The 16,274-nt window shown below is 41.4% G+C and overlaps 1 protein-coding gene across 1 annotated transcript in view; it reads left to right on the forward strand.

Moving 5' to 3' along the window:
* The window catches only part of FBN2 (fibrillin 2), a 186,613-nt gene that overhangs the window by 73,930 nt on the left and 96,409 nt on the right, over window positions 1-16,274 (forward strand). Inside the window, exons 12-14 of the mRNA XM_063129462.1 lie at window positions 7,287-7,406; window positions 11,854-11,979; window positions 13,462-13,584. Of these exons, the coding sequence (XP_062985532.1) occupies window positions 7,287-7,406; window positions 11,854-11,979; window positions 13,462-13,584 (369 nt within the window). The remainder of the gene's footprint in view (window positions 1-7,286; window positions 7,407-11,853; window positions 11,980-13,461; window positions 13,585-16,274) is intronic.

A 16,274-nucleotide genomic window follows, 5' to 3' on the forward strand; every position in this document is an offset into this window, starting at 1 on the left:
ATGGATTAATGTATCTGTTCTAAATGAGCTGATTAAATGAAAATTACATTCTAACTTATTCTTACTACACTGATATAAAGCCTATAAAAGACTTATTAACTGAGAAGGAAGCTTATTAGTTTTCTGCTCACCAGTTCTACTTTCTGAAAGAATTACTCCCCAAATCCATGTAGTTGGAAGGCACATGTTGCTGTACAGCACACAATTTTAGCTGAAAAATTACCAAAGGGAAAAGGGTTAAGCAGCCTCTCTCCTCAAGCTCTTCCTCTGGTCAGACTGGCAGCATACCAAGACTGCTTTTGGCAAAGCGAAGTAATAGGGAACTCTGTGCAATGTCTAGATAATCAGATGAACTCCTAGTAAGAGAACACTTCTGGAGGTTTAGCAATCGTGTAGTGTTCTGTAATGTGGAGTGTTCTATAATGTTGTTACTGGACTATTAGAACACACTTGGACTGTTTAAGGTTGCTACCAAATGTGTTCTAATGGTTCAGTCACCGCCTCCACATTTCTAACAATGTATTTATTAATCTGTAAAGCTATTCATGGGGATATTGGTTTTCAAGTAACTGGACTGCCCAATGAAACAAAATAAACTACTAAGTGCTTTGTAATGAACTCCCACAAGAGCTAGGGCATTAAAAAGAGCAGCTGGGATGTTTAGAAAGTTGGAAAGTGTTCAAAGGGAAACTATTTGAACAGTAATAGGGCAGTTTGAGTGGTATAGTGAGCAGAGTAGAGAGAAACCAAAATAGCACAATATGCTCTCAACTGGAGGTGTTTACAAAGGGATTCTGTTTCTTTTTTATTAACGATTTATTTAGGCTGCAATCCTATGCCCTCTTACCTGAGAGTAAGCCCCAATGAATTGATAATTATTAATATAGGATTGCAGTGTTAAAGCAGTATTCTTTTTGATTCTGAACATGTAATGGAAGCATAGCACAAACCATTTAAGGTCATGGAGACCATTTTCAAGTCTAATGGATCTCCTTTTTTAAGATACAAAAAAAGGTAACTCTATTTTCTGGAGTTGTTACATTTTATTGAGATCTGCGGGTGGGGAAAGCCAATTTGGACACTTCGTTTATTCAAATGAAAAAAGCAGGAAGGCTGTCACTTTGACAGAGAGAAAAATGCTTTTTTCTGTTATGCTATAAAGTTAATTTTAGTCCTTCTTAAAGGTTTTCAACAAAAAGAAAGAGCTTTAATCTTGTAGAGAATTGTCTTATTAAGATGCCATGGTACATTTATCTTTCCTACTTTTTACCACCAGCAGTAATATGGGAAATTGCCAAATGTAAATGGGTTTATCTGAATAGAAATACTCTGTACAGCACCATGTACACTGATGGTGCTATATAAATAATAATAATAATAATAATAATAATAATAATGTATTTTTCTGTAAAATTCAATGATAAAGTGAACTGCTGGCTGCAGCTAAAGACACTTGAGAACTACAAACTCAATCACTGCTTTTAAAACTCAGCTAAAAACTTTTCTTTTCCCTATAGCCTTCAAATATTGAGTTTGTTCTGACTCTATACTGTTAGCTTTACCCTACCCAGTGCCTGTTTACACTTCCCTGTGCCTGTTTGCATTCTCCTTCCCTCTTTATTGTTTACTACAACTTATTAGATTGTAAGCCTATGCGGCAGGGTCTTGCTATGTACTGTGTTATCTGTACAGCACCATGTACATTGATGGTGCTATATAAATAAATAATAATAATAATAATAACAGGTTGAGCAAAATTATTTGCATAGACTATAAGACAAATATATTTCTTTCCAAAGAAACCTTAGCAAGACAGAAGTGTGTTATGTTTGTTGTTTATAAATATCTTCCACCTACCAACATATGGAGAGCACAATACTACACATTTTGAAATTTACTTTTATTTTTATGTAAACTTTCATAATTATTATTATATATACAGGATATAACAGGCAACATATTCATGAGAAACCATGGCTTCATTGAAATAGTATCAGTAGAACTTGAGTTGATGGGTTTGTTCTGATAAAAAGTATGTTGAACTTTCTTTGCATCAATTATTGAATACTGAACCAAATGATCCAGAGGCAGATTGGTCTACTGTGCATGAGATAAAATGTTTATTTAAGTTCAAATTCCATAAACCACCCTGTGGTTTCTGTTTAATGCATCCAGTTCTCTTCTTTTCATATTGCTTCATTGTTATGGCTTTGCTGCAGTATGTCAACTACATACTCAAATGTAAGTGTTGCAAATGAAGTTCAGTATTTTCTTTTTGCATGAAAAATGGCGAATGTTTTATAGTATTAGTTTGGAGACTGCTGTAATCTGCCAGATTTGATTTCTGATATAGATAGTGTACTTCTACTGGTATGGACAAATATCACCCACTTCTTCATGTCTGATTCTATCCAATTTCCATTGGAGGGTAGAAAATATTAGCAGCCTGATGCACAAACTCTTGTACATACTATTAAAAAAACATACAGTTGGATACACAGTGTTTTGCACAAGCTCTGGGACATTTGTGTACAATAGTTTCCAAGACACATGAAGAAACTGTCATTGTCACACTTGCTTGGGAACCCTTGTATCTGACATACATCTGAGCCTGGTTCCATGCCCTGAGAGTTCTTCTTGGGGAGAGCCCCAAATAATAATAATAATAATACATTATTTATTACCCGCCTCTCCCTCTGGATCGAGGCGGGGAACAACACCAAATAAAATATAATACATTAAATGAGTTAAGAGCATATAAAACCAATACTATATTAAAGTAACAATCACAACATCTTAAAATTCTTAGGTTTAAAATTCACCTGGGTAGGCCTGCTAGAAGTGGCTAGTCTTCACAGCTGTCTTAAACTCAGAGAGAGCATTAAGCTGACGAATCCCCTCCAGCAGGCCATTCCTAGCTTTATTCCTGCTGTAAGAGAGACTGCTATCTATCCAGCAGAGCTAGCTCAGAAAACTAGTACCTTCGCTAAATTCAGGGTTGCTAGCATACATAACTTAGGACTCTTCATCTAGATTGTGGAGTGTTCCTATATGTTTTCTCAAAAGGCAAGACAAATCTGAAGTTTCAGGGCTTTGACTCCCCCCCCCCCCGCAAGCTTCTTGAAAGGCACACAAAAGTAGCATCAATTGATAAATACTTTGTTTTGCTTTTCTTTTATGGATTTTTAAACCACATTTCAGGATACAGTATCCTCTGAAGGCGGTGTACAATAATAAATCATGTAAAAACGTTTTTTAAAAAGTTTTTAAAAACACAATACCACACAGAAAAACTATGACAGCAACAGAAAATATTTTATCTGATCAGATCAGATGAAAGACAGCAGCAAATAATAAAAAAAATAGGATAGCTGCACCAGATCAAAACACCACAACCACTCAAAAGCTGACTGGAATAAAAAAAAGGTCTTTAGAGCCCACCTAAAGGCCAACAAGAAGGAGGCAAAGAGTTTTACTCTTTAAAGAGTATTTCAGAGACGTGAGACTCCCCCTTTCCCTGGTACTCACCAGCCTAACGGCTCTTGCCAATGGTCCAGAGAGCAGGCCCTTAGCATGCCAATCCGAAGGCTTGGACAGCCCATATGAGTGCAGGTGGACTTTCAGCTATCCTAGTCCTAAACTTTTAGTGTTTAAAATATTAATGCCACCATGGCAAATTGGCCTAAGAAATTAATGGGCTGCCAATGTAACTTGTGCAGAATACATATAATGTGATGAGAACAAGTTCTTCCGAGTATTCTCACATTCTGTATCAATTGAAGATTCTGAACTCTGAGATCACCCTGCCAGCATAGGCAGCAAGACTATTGTCCAATGGGGTAGTCAGTACACCAACAGAATCCCAATCTTATTTTGTGCCCTGAACACAGACACTCAAAACTTGCTGATGGTTGGGTAGGGTATCTGGGATCCCTGTGGATTTTTGTGATTCTTCCTCTCCATCTCTGAAGGCCACCAGTTCTATCCAGCCTGGATGTACCTAGAACATGTTTCATTGAGGTGAGATCAGCCTTCTCTAGATAAGGCTGCAGTTGGCAAATCAACCAAAGCTGGTAAAAAGCACTCCTGACCCTTGATGACACCTGCACTTCCATAGAGAGTGCTGAGTCCAGTAGTACTCCCAAAGTATATACTTTGGAGAGCCCAGCCCTGGCTGATTTCAAAAGGCATGATGAGCAAGGATGCAAAGAGGTGGTGCTCAGTTTCATTCTTCCAAGTAGCTTGTCAACATCCTCTGGCTGCACAAGCTGAAAGGTATCCATAAAAGCAAAATGAGAGTGCCTTGGCTTCTGTTCTGCTTAATCTTGGTCCAAGCCTGGTCTCTCATCCAAATGCAAAGGAGAAGCCAACTCACAGTACAGTGCAGGTCCTGGGGAGTCACAGGCAGGTGGTAGAAGCAGCCCAAAATGCAGAGTTACAAACAGAGGCTGGAATCAAACCTGAAAAAGCAGTCCAACAGGGACTGTGATCCAGTAGCAGGGTCACTGTGCAAAGCCAAGGTCAACACAGTGGAGGAAGCCAAGGAACAATTGTGGGCTTAGGAACAAGATAATGCTGGTAGCTTAGAATCAGAAACATGGAAGGTTACACAGAGCATAAGGCATGTGTTGTTCTAGCAGTGGATAGACCAGAACTGAACACTTTTGTAGCCTGGTCTTCCACAGCCCTACCCATACTCAGCTGTAAATAATTAGCTCAGCTCTCAAGGCTTTCTGCCCCTGATGAGTCCCCTACTTTTAATGAAACCCCATATTTCCAAGGAACCCCATTATTCCTGGGAAGCCCTACACTTTTCCAATGGGAGGCCACTTACACCTTCTGGCACTCTCTAGGGCTGGTCAGTTGCTTGGCCTCCTCCACTGACTTCCTGGGCAAGGAAGATCCATCCTGGGATGCCATTTCTGCATCTCTCAGGGTCCACTATTGTTGAAGAGCCTGAGGTTCATTGTTAGGAATATGAGGGATGCCTATGGAAGTGCTGGTGTTGGGGGGGGGGGTGTCTCATGGGGTTCTAGTCCCCATTCAGCCATGGAAGCTCACTGGGTGACTTGGGGCCAGGCACAAACCTCAGCCCAACCTACCCCACAGGGTTGTTGTTGTGTGGATAGAAATGGAGAGGAGGAGGATTATGTATGCTGCCTTAAGTTACTTGAAAAAAAGGCAGTATATAAATGCAATCATGCAGTATTTATCCTTGGAATCTTCATCAAGAGGAGACCTCCTGGCCTGGGTGTAGGTCAGGCATGACAGCTCCATCCATCCCTGGTTCTGGTAAAATTATGGTTTCTATGTCTGAACAGATAAAATGTTTTTACCAGCAAAATGTAAACTGGTCACAATGGGCTTCAGTTGTTCAACCTGTTGATCTACTGGGCCTATATTAAGTAGTGTGAAAGCAAGGAAAACCCCGTAGGGGAGTAAAAAATAGCCAAAGGCAAGGGCGGAACCAAGTAATCTTCTACAATAATATTATTAGTAAAAGGTTTATTAACGTGTCAGGTGCCTACGTGTTTCGAACGCGGTTGCGTTCTTCCTCAGGGCTTTATAACGTTAGTGCAGTTACACTAATAATATTGTAGAAGATTACTTGGTTCCACCCTTGCCTTTGGCTATTTTTTACTCTCCTATATTAAGTAGACCTGTAGTGACCTGAAAAAGCTCCATTGATTGATACTGAGAAGAGGAAGTCATTATGGAGATATATGCCTCTTTTGTATCTGGTCAAGTGGGCAGGGCTCATGCAGCTTTAATTGTTGTGATGAAGAGGGAATTTCACCAAGTGTTGCATCCATACAAATAATACCTTCTGAAATTCCCTTTTCTATACAACTGTTAAAGATACAGGAGCCCTGTCCTCCTTTCCATATGATAATTAGATAAATAAGAATACAAAAGACAAGGATATCTGTAGAAACTCCATAGAAAACTAAAGGAGAAGATGTTGAACCTCTTTGTTAGTTTCACCTCTGTAGTACAGTTTTCTCTCAACTTAATAGTTTTCACTGTTGCTCAAATGGAGACTTAACATTTGTCCTCTTCCCTCGCCTGCAGCAAATCCCAGAAGTTCTACAATGTAAAGGTAAAATTGACAAGGTTTTTTAAAACCTTTGTCAGTTTCACCTTTGCACTGAAGGGTCTTTTTAACTTCCCACAGAGGTTTGGCATGGAGCTTGTTAGTCACTACAGCCTGCATACAATTCCCTCAATTTAAGTAAGATGCCATGGATGATCTAATTGCCACTGCCAAAAAAAATGGGCATGCTCACTGTTGTAGGCTAAGAAAAATTGTGCATAAGTAGAAGCCAAGCTAATCTCTTTCCATGTATATGTTTAGGCATTAACACATTTTTTTCAAAATTAGGAATATCAATGGTTATTTATTTAAGCAAATGCACATGAATAAAAACAAGGGATTGTTTTACAGCAGCAATACAACAGTAAACACATTTGCTTTTCTGCAATGTAAAGAGCTATGTCTTGGGTATGGATTCGACATATTTGACTGATGTGGTACCATGCACCAGTTTTTTGTTTTGCTTGGTAGTCCAATTATGTTGAAACCAATCCCAAAAATATGTACTATGTACAACTGCATTACAAGATCACTAGAAAAGCCACTGAAGAATGGGAAAATAGGGATGTGATTGCATCCTAATAATCTAATGGTATATTGCTTTCATTTCTTTCATTTTCAAGATTTTATTTATGGAGAATAACAGCTTTTCTACATGAGGCAATTGCTTGTCACTATTTACAGTTGTTTACAGGTTCTTTAGGGGATGTCATGACCATGCAGTTTCTCTTGTTTATAAACAGCACTTTCCATGAATTTTTTTAGAGCAGGTAAAATGGGGTATTATTTCTGAAGATGAAAGTGTAATTTCCTTGCATATTGGCGCTATTCCAAAGTGCCACCTAGAGGTTATGTAGTGAAAAAGCAGGAAAGGAAATGCTCCACGTGGAGTGCTCTGATCCCAATTCTGAGACAAAACCAAAAGCAGATGCAGCAGATTAACAGCCTTGTGTAGAAAAGCCCTGAGGTACTTTTTGTTTTCTGTTTATTTTTGAAAACTGAATACATTATAGTAAATACTGAATGTATTCTTAGAATCATAGGGTAAGGAAAGTTTTTATTTTGATGTATTCAGACAGTTTATAACTGAAGAAAGTTATATTTATTTCTTCATTCAGAAAATTCTGTATTTGTGAGAAACTGTTTTGTATAAATTGTGAAATCTGGTTGCTGTCTGTTCTGATGCCAACAGATGTTGATGAGTGCATATCAAATCCATGCTCTAATGGAGACTGTGTGAACACACCTGGCTCTTATTATTGCAAATGCCATACAGGTTTTCAAAGAACGCCTACAAAGCAGGCTTGCATCGGTAAGAAAATTTTACTTTCACATCTTTACCGTCTGTCCATGCATCCGTTTTGTATTTTAAAAACAATGTAGTTTTGCCTTTTCCATAAACCATGACAATGATGTAATGTTTTCAGGTATTTAATTAAATCTAGTATTAGGAGAGCAAAAATTTGACATCTGAAACCATCAAGTTGAAACCAAAGTGATTCTGGACTGATAAAAATGCATCTCATTTTAAGAATTAACCATGATATATTCAAGCTATGAGGCTCAAAACCCAAATGCTCAGGATTTACTCCAACTAAATTAGTTGCATCTGTCCCATTTAAAACAAGTAGATGGGCAATGCTCTACCAAGTCTGGATTTACTCACAAGAGTTCAGTGGTCCGCTTTTTTCAGCCTCATTTTGAGTCTACTGCAAGTCCATAGATTCCAGAAAGGGGCTGAAAAGGTCTGGAAAAGCCTCTATGCCCTAGAGGCTTTTCTAGATTGCATCATCAGGACCATAATGATGGTCGTATCATCAAGACCATAATGATGATGGTCGTATCATCAGGACCATAATGCAACCCACATACCTTTTTAAAGAGTACATCCTTTCCAGCATGGATTGGACCCTCCCTGATGCTCCCTTCCCCCAGATACAAAAGAGAGCAGGGCTTCTGCGGCTTTAACTGTTGTGATGAATAGGGAATTTTACCAGGTGCTACGTGCATACAAATGACAGCTGCTGAAATTCCCTTTTCTATGCAACTGTTAAAGATACAGGAGCCCTGTCCTCCTTTTCATATGGTCACCCTATACTAATGGTTTAGCCTGGAGAAGAGAAGATTGAGGGGAGACATGATAGCACTCTTCAAATACTTAAAAGGTTGTCACACAGAGGAGGGCCAGGATCTCTTCTTGATCCTCCCAGAGTGAAGGACATGGAATAACAGGCTCAAGTTAAAGGAAGCCAGATTCCAGCTGGACATCAGGAAAAACTTCCTGACTGTTAGAGCAGTGCGACGGTGGAATCAGTTACCTAGGGAGGTTGTGGGCTCTCCCACACTAGAGGCATTCAAGAGGCAGTTGGACAAGCATCTGTCAGGGATGCTTTAGGGTGGATTCCTGCATTGAGCAGGGGGTTGGACTCGATGGCCTTGTAGGCCCCTTCCAACTCTGCTATTCTATGATTCTATGATTAATGGTCGTGGGTGATCAAGAGCATTCCATTAGTATGGGAGAGCTCAAGATATCAGTAAATCCCTACATGCTGCCTTGCATATGTCGTGCATCCGAGGCATCCAGAGATTCTGGGGATGACAATTCCAACATTTCTCAATATCTTGGATGCACTGGCTCCATTTGGACAATCATACCATGGTGTAATACGCCAAATTAGAAATGTGCAGTGTGCCTGCATACACAGCTCCTTTCCTCCTGGAAGTATTCAGGAAGCGGAAAATGTAAGTTCCTTTAAACATCTTAAAACATCTCTATTCACACAGGCTTTCTCTGGGTTGCAATTGCTGTTGTGTTTATTTGGTTTTATGTGGTATTTTAACCCTTTAAAACATCATATGTTTTGATTTGTTGTATTTTATGGTTGTAATTGTGACCTGCCCAGAGAGCCTCGGCTTTTGGGCAGTATAAAAATGTAATAAATAAAATAAATCAATTAAAGTATTTGATTAATGTTTCCTGTTATGTCTGAACTGGGAAACTATAGGCATGTCTACATGAGACTTTTCTCCCAGGGTTGTCCCTAGGTCATCCCTGTGTGTCTACATGATGCACAGGGGATCCCGGGGGCAATCAGGAACAACTCCACTTTCCTGGGATAACTGGTTGCCCAGTTGTCCCAATTTTTCCTGCGGTCCCAGGACCGTCCCAAGACCATGGGAGGTGTGGGCGCCCATTCCGCCTTGTGCCTGCTTACTTGCAAGTAAGTGCAGCATCAGAAACGGGCGTGGCTCCATGCCCATCAGGGGAGGGGGTGGCAGCAATTTTGCCACCCCTGGGATGGCAGGGAGAGAGTTTGGGGCCAATTTCAGGGGGGAAGTTTCCCCCTTCTTTTATTATTATTATTATTATTATTATTTATTTATATAGCACCATCAATGTACATGGTGCTGTACAGAGTAAAACAGTAAATAGCAAGACCCTGCCGCATAGGCTTACAATCTAATAAAATCATAGTAAAACAATAAGGAGGGGAAGAGAATGCAAACAGGTACAGGGTAGGGTAAGCAGGCACTGGGTAGGGAAAAACTAACAGTAGAAAGTAACAGTAGAAGTCTGCACAACATCAAGTTTTAAAAGCTTTAGGAAAAAGAAAAGTTTTTAGTTGAGCTTTAAAAGCTGTGGTTGAACTTGTAGTTCTCAAATGTTCTGGAAGAGCGTTCCAGGCGTAAGGGGCAGCAGACGAAAATGGACGAAGCCGAGCAAGGGAAGTAGAGGCCCTTGGGCAGGCGAGAAACATGGCATCAGAGGAGCGAAGAGCACGAGCGGGGCAATAGTGTGAGATGAGAGAGGAGAGATAGGAAGGAGCTAGACCGTGAAAAGCTTTGAAGGTTAACAGGAGGAGTTTATATTGGATTCTGTAGTGAATTGGAAGCCAATGAAGAGATTTCAGAAGCGGAGTAACATGGTCGGAGCGGCGAGCCAAGAAGATGATCTTTGCGGCAGAGTGGTGAACAGAAACCAACGGACTGATGTGAGAAGAAGGAAGGCCAGAGAGAAGAAGGTTGCAGTAGTCCAACCGAGAAATAACCAGTGCATGAACAAGCGTCTTGGCAGAAGAGACAGACAAAAATGATCGAATCCTGGCAATATTATACAGGAAAAATCGACAAGATTTAGCTACTGCCTCAATATGAGGAATAAAGGAGAGCGAGGAGTCGAAGATAAAGCCAAGGCTACGAGCTTCCTTGACCGGAGTAAGCGTAACATCATTGACAGTAAGAGAGAATGAGAGATGAGGAGAAGGTTTAGGAGGAAAAACAAGCAATTCAGTCTTTGCCATGTTAAGCTTCAAGCGACGATGAAGCAGCCAAGCTGAGATATCTGAAAGACATGCCGAGATACGATCGTGAACATCAGGAGAAAGTTCCGGAGATGACAGATATAGTTGTGTATCATCGGCGTACAGATGATATTGGAGGCCATGAGACTGAATAAGCTTGCCCAAGGGCAACATGTATAAGGAAAACAACAACGGGCCAAGCACCGAGCCTTGCGGAACCCCTACTGAAAGGGGAAAGGAGGAAGACGAGCTGCCATTAGCCAACACGCTGAAAGAGCGACCCGCTAGATAGGAGGCAAACCAGTTATAGACAGAGCCACAAAATCCAAGGTCATGAAGGGAATCTAAGAGAAGATCATGATCAACCGTGTCAAAGGCTGCAGTTAGATCAAGGAGAATAAGAACGGAATAATGGCCTTTAGACTTGGCAGTAAGTAGATCATTGGTGATCTTAGTAAGGGCTGTTTCGGTGGAATGCAGAGGACGGAATCCAGATTGAAATGGATCCAAAGCAGAGTTACTAGAAAGAAAGTCAAGACAGCGAGAGTAGACCGCACGCTCCAGGATCTTTGAAACAAACGGCAACAAAGAGACAGGTCGGTAGTTAGATAGAGATAGCCTATCAAGAGTAGGTTTCTTGAGAATGGGAGAGACTGTAGCATGTTTAAAAGCAGAAGGAAATGAACCAGAGGACAGAGAAAGATTAATAATATGTAGCAAGGAAGGGAGGATAGCAGGAATAAGATTAATAAAGACGCGAGAAGGAATCGGATCACGAGAACAAGTGGAAGGCTTCGAAGAGCGCAGTATTGTAGACAGTTCATCCGCAGAGACCGAAGAAAACGCAGAGAAATTTGCAGGAGGAGCTGACAGATGAGGAACAGGAACTGGAAGAGGAGCAGAGCTGGCCAGATCAGAGCGGATAGTTTGGATTTTAGTTGGAATGGGGCCAGTGCATGCACTACTGCTTTTAGATGGGAGCAATTCCCTATTTCCCCCCAAGCAGCCCCCCCATCCTCCCTCAAAATCTGCTCTGGAGGTTTGGGGGATGCTCTGGACACATTTGGAGGAGGTGCAGGGTGAGGAAGGGATAGGAACATTCCATTGCATGAGCAAAAGTCTGCTCTCATTCAGTAGCTTTCACACACTGTTCTTAACCTTAAATCACTGTTACATGTATAGACTTCATTCTGGGATTTGCAAGGTCCCTCTAAACTACTCATGCATGTTTTCCTTGTTCAGACAAACTATACTTTGAAATTACATTTGAATCAGTAGACTATGGTTTGCACTTGCTCTCCAAAGAAAAAATTGAAACTGTGGTTTGAAGTAGGTGGGGCAGGGGGGGGGAAGGGTGTGTGCAAGCCTGATGCTTCAACCAAGTGGCCAAATCATGGTGTGAACCAGTCTGTTGTTTTCTCCATGAAACTAATTTATTATTGTTTCATTCTTTCTCAGATGTTGATGAGTGTATCCAGAATGGTGTCCTTTGTAAAAACGGCCGGTGTGTGAACACGGATGGAAGTTTCCAATGCATTTGCAATGCTGGATTTGAACTAACTACAGATGGGAAAAACTGCATTGGTATGGGATGCTGTTTTTTTCTTTTTCTCAAAGATGGAGCCTGAACTAACCACTTCAGATATTATTTTAGTCATCACCGTTCACCTTTAGTGCTGACACAGGGTACAAATTTCCTTACAAGAATTTTCAACTATCCAGTCATAATTTGACCTACAAGTGACATAAAACTTGTTCATATACTTCTAAATGGATATTTTGAAATTATATTGTATCATATTTCTATGGAGTCCATAAAAAATTCAAATTCAGCTTTAATTCAAAGTTCAATTCAAACTGGTGCTGGTGCTTATCTTTAAAGTCCTAAACAGCTTGGGGCTTGGGTACCAGAAGGAGCACGTAATCGCATATCAGTCTACCTGCATTTTGGTTTAATGTCCAGGGCTCACAGGTTGTATATGAGATTCTGCACACTGCTAACATGGTCTAGCCTGTGAAAATCCAAAGATTATTTGAACTGACTGCCCTTCTTGTTCACCTGTTTATGTTGGATAATAGTAACAACTCCAAATGCTTCCAAACACTAGGTGCAATAGAGAAGGTCCTATAGCTTGATCAGTTCCTATTTCCTGTTCCCTTCCCTTCCTCTTCCTTCTACTTCCTGTTGCCTCTGCAACAGCAAACGCTATGGGCCTTGCTAGACGACAAGTTAGCCCGGTGCGAAGCCCTGGGCCCGCCCCTGTGTGTCCAGATGACACACAGGGGATCCCAGGCTCAGGCAGGGGTAACCCTCCCTTGGCCTGGGATAACCGGCACTGCTTGTAGCTTGGTATTTCCCACGGTCTCAGGCTCAGCCCGAGACCATGGGCTTGTAGACAGGTCCACCGCTTTTCCTGGCTACCGCAATTACTCGCAAGTAGCCTGGAAAAGCGGCGGACAGGGCACAGCGCTCTGCAGGAGCACTGGGCCCATCGGGGCAGGGGGAGAGATCGGGGTGGGGAGATCGCAGTGGGGAAGTGGGGATCGCGGGGGGATTGCGGCCAGGGTGGGGAAATCGGGGGCAGTGGGGAGCGGGGAACACTTTTTTAAAAAAGAAACACCATTGCTGATAGTGCGCTCCTGCACACCTGGCCCTTTAAGTCTAAAACAAAATGGTGGACACGATGGGGCTTTCCTGTAGCCTGTCGCCTCTGATGTGTGGATAGGAGCGACAGCCCACGCTACTTGTAGTGCGGGCTGGCCCCTCCACCGCCCGGATTTTCAGGTAGGTCTAGCCAAGGCCCTGTGTGGCCCTTCCAGAGAGGAAGTAAGTAACCATGGCCTTTCTACACCTAAGGATTATCCCAGGCAAATGGAAGGATCCTCCCTGCCTGCTTCCGGGATCCCCTGTGTTTCTTTTGGATGCACAGGGATGATCCCAGGACAACCCAGGGGAAAAAGCAGGTGTAGAAATAGCCCTTATCTCATGTCTTCACTCACTTTCACTCACACACCTAGCTTTAGGGATAAAAAAGAATGTAAATCTGTATTACATCATTTTTTTAGATCATGATGAATGTACAACTACCAACATGTGTTTGAATGGAATGTGTATAAATGAGGATGGCAGTTTCAAATGCATCTGCAAACCCGGTTTTTTCTTGGCTCCTAACGGGCGTTACTGTACTGGTATGTATGAAATCACACTGAGGCAATGCTGACAGAGACCAATATTTTGTCGAGTAAATTATTTGTATAACAGAAATCTTTGTTATGTTTGGTATTCCTCTGACTTTGAAAAATGTAATTTAACTCTAGATAATGGAAGTAGTATTAAGTATTATTTACAGTATTTATATGCTGCTTTTCTGCCACATGAGCAGCCTTCAAAGCTGCTTGCAATCACAATAAAATTACATAATTAAAACAAATACATGATCTAAAAAACATCCATAGTACGGAGACAACCAGAAACTTAAATCAAGTTAGTAGTTTATAACTCACTGGTAGTTACAGTAATTTTCTGGTGGATAATAGTTTGCCATTTGAAAATTTGGGGGGAAATTCTCTGGGCTTGAGCAGGACTTCAGCATATGGTATTGTCCACCAGTACTATCCCATGTACACAAAGAACCATTTTAGTTCACAGTATAGAAGTTATTTATACAAACACGAATTACTTGTATAGGGCAATATCTCCTTGGGCCGCCCGCATGCCCCCTGTTAATTCTACTTGATCTCTCATCAGCTTTTGATACCATCAACCTTGATGTCCTTCTGGATCAACTTTGTGGGATGGGTATCGGAGGCACTGTGCTACAGTGGTTCCAGTCCTACCTATGGGGTCATTTTCAGAGAGCAGCATTGGGTAACCATTTCTCAGTCCCTTGGCAATTGAGCTATGGGGTGCTGCAGGGCATCATCTTGTCCCCAATGTTATTTAACATCTATATGAAGCCGCTGGAATGGTCATTAGGAGATTTGGAGCTAAATGCTATCAATATGCTGATGACACACAGCTCTATCTCCCTGTGACAACTGAATCAGGTGAAGCTGTGCAAGTCCTGGACCAGTGCCTAGACTCAGTAATGGGCTAGATGAGGGCCAATAAACTGAAACTGAATTCTGGCAAGACATTAGCCCTGTGGGTGAGTGGTTCCCAAGTCTGGGGGGACAAGCTCATTGCCTGTTCTAGATGGGGTTGCACTTCCTCTGAAAGAAAAGGTTCATAGTTTGGGAGTACTTTTAGATCCATCTCTGTTGCTGGAGGCCAAAGTGGCCACAATAGCTTGTGCTTTTTACCAGCTTCTCCTGGTTCTCCAGCTATGGCCTCTCCTGGACAGGGATGGCTTGACCACAGTGATACAGGTATTAGTAACCTCAAACTTGGATTAATGCAATGTGCTCTATGCGGGGCTGCCCTTATAGCTGCTCTGGAAATTGGAGCTAATGCAGAATGCAGCAGCTTGGCTGTTGCCGGGAGCTGCCCCTTTCCAGCATTTAACTCCTTTGCTGAGGGAACTGCACTGGTTATCTATTCGCTACTGGGCCAGGTTTAAGGTTCTTGCACTAGTGTACAAAGCCCTAAACAACTTGGGATCAGGATACCTGAGAGAGCACCCTCTCCCCTATCAAACTGCTCAGACACTGAGGTCATCTGAGGGCATGCTCGTGGTTGTTCCACATAGACCTACTGTCATACTGGAGTTCACCAGGGGAAGAGCCTTCAGCGTGGTCACCCCCATCTTATGGAATTCCCTGCCTCTGAAGGTCAGGCAGGCACCAACTTTGTATTCTTGTGGCCCCTCCTGAAAACATCATTGTTCCAGGAAGCCTTCCCTTAATGACCAGCTGCAGTTTTATTGCACTTTGTTTCTTTTAAAAGTGTTCTTTTAATGTGTTTTATTCTGTTTTTATTCTTTTATTTAATTTGTCCACTGCTCTGAAATTCTTGAATGGGGAGTGGTATATAAATATTCTGTGCCCGCTCTCACTTCCACATTGACAAAGAAACTGGAAACCCAAGCTCTGTTGAGTCCTCTGTGAATTCTGTACTCACACTCACAGCACTGGTCATGAACTAGGGAAGAACTACATGGCACATAAAGTTCTTTAGTTCTTTATGAGGGACATGTCAATTTTTTTGCACACATGCAGCTTCCCTCCACCCCAAGCAGCTTTTTCATCCTCCCTGAGCAAAAGATAGTTAATTTGATCACTACCTTTATAGACCTTAAAAAAAATCATCTCAGAAATCCTAGCAACAGCCCTACAAGGTAGTTTAGTATTATTATCTTCATAAAGCAAGCTATGGCTAAGAGAGTTTGCCTAAGATCATTTGAAATGATTCCATGGCAAAAATAACATTTGAGCCAGGGCCTTCTTGGTTTCCAGCTCATTTTTTTTTAGCCAAAATACTACACACTCTCCTAATGCATGGTGAAGGATATGTTTTGTGGTGGATGGTCTGAAAAAGCATGAGCACATTTTATCAGTTGCCTATTCTATTTTTATTTGCTTATGGCATTAATTAATATGGTGGTAGATAAGCCCTTGCTATAATCCTTCAAGTATTGTTTCTATGCCAGCCCAATTTATTTCAGTTGTGCTTATTATTATTATTATTATTATTATTATTATTATTATTATTATTTATATAGCACCATCAATGTACATGGTGCTGTACAGAGTGAAACAGTAAATAGCAAGGCCCTACCGCATAGGCTTACAATCTAATAAAATCATAATAAAACATTAAGGAGGGGAAGAGAATGCCAACAGGCACAGGGTAGGGTAAGCAGGCACAGGGTAGGGTAAAACTAACAGTATAAAATCCGCACAACATCAAGTTTTAAAAGCTTTAGGAAAAAGAAACTTTT

Source organism: Elgaria multicarinata, chromosome 6, assembly GCF_023053635.1.
Source record: "Elgaria multicarinata webbii isolate HBS135686 ecotype San Diego chromosome 6, rElgMul1.1.pri, whole genome shotgun sequence".
NCBI lineage: Eukaryota > Metazoa > Chordata > Lepidosauria > Squamata > Anguidae > Elgaria > Elgaria multicarinata.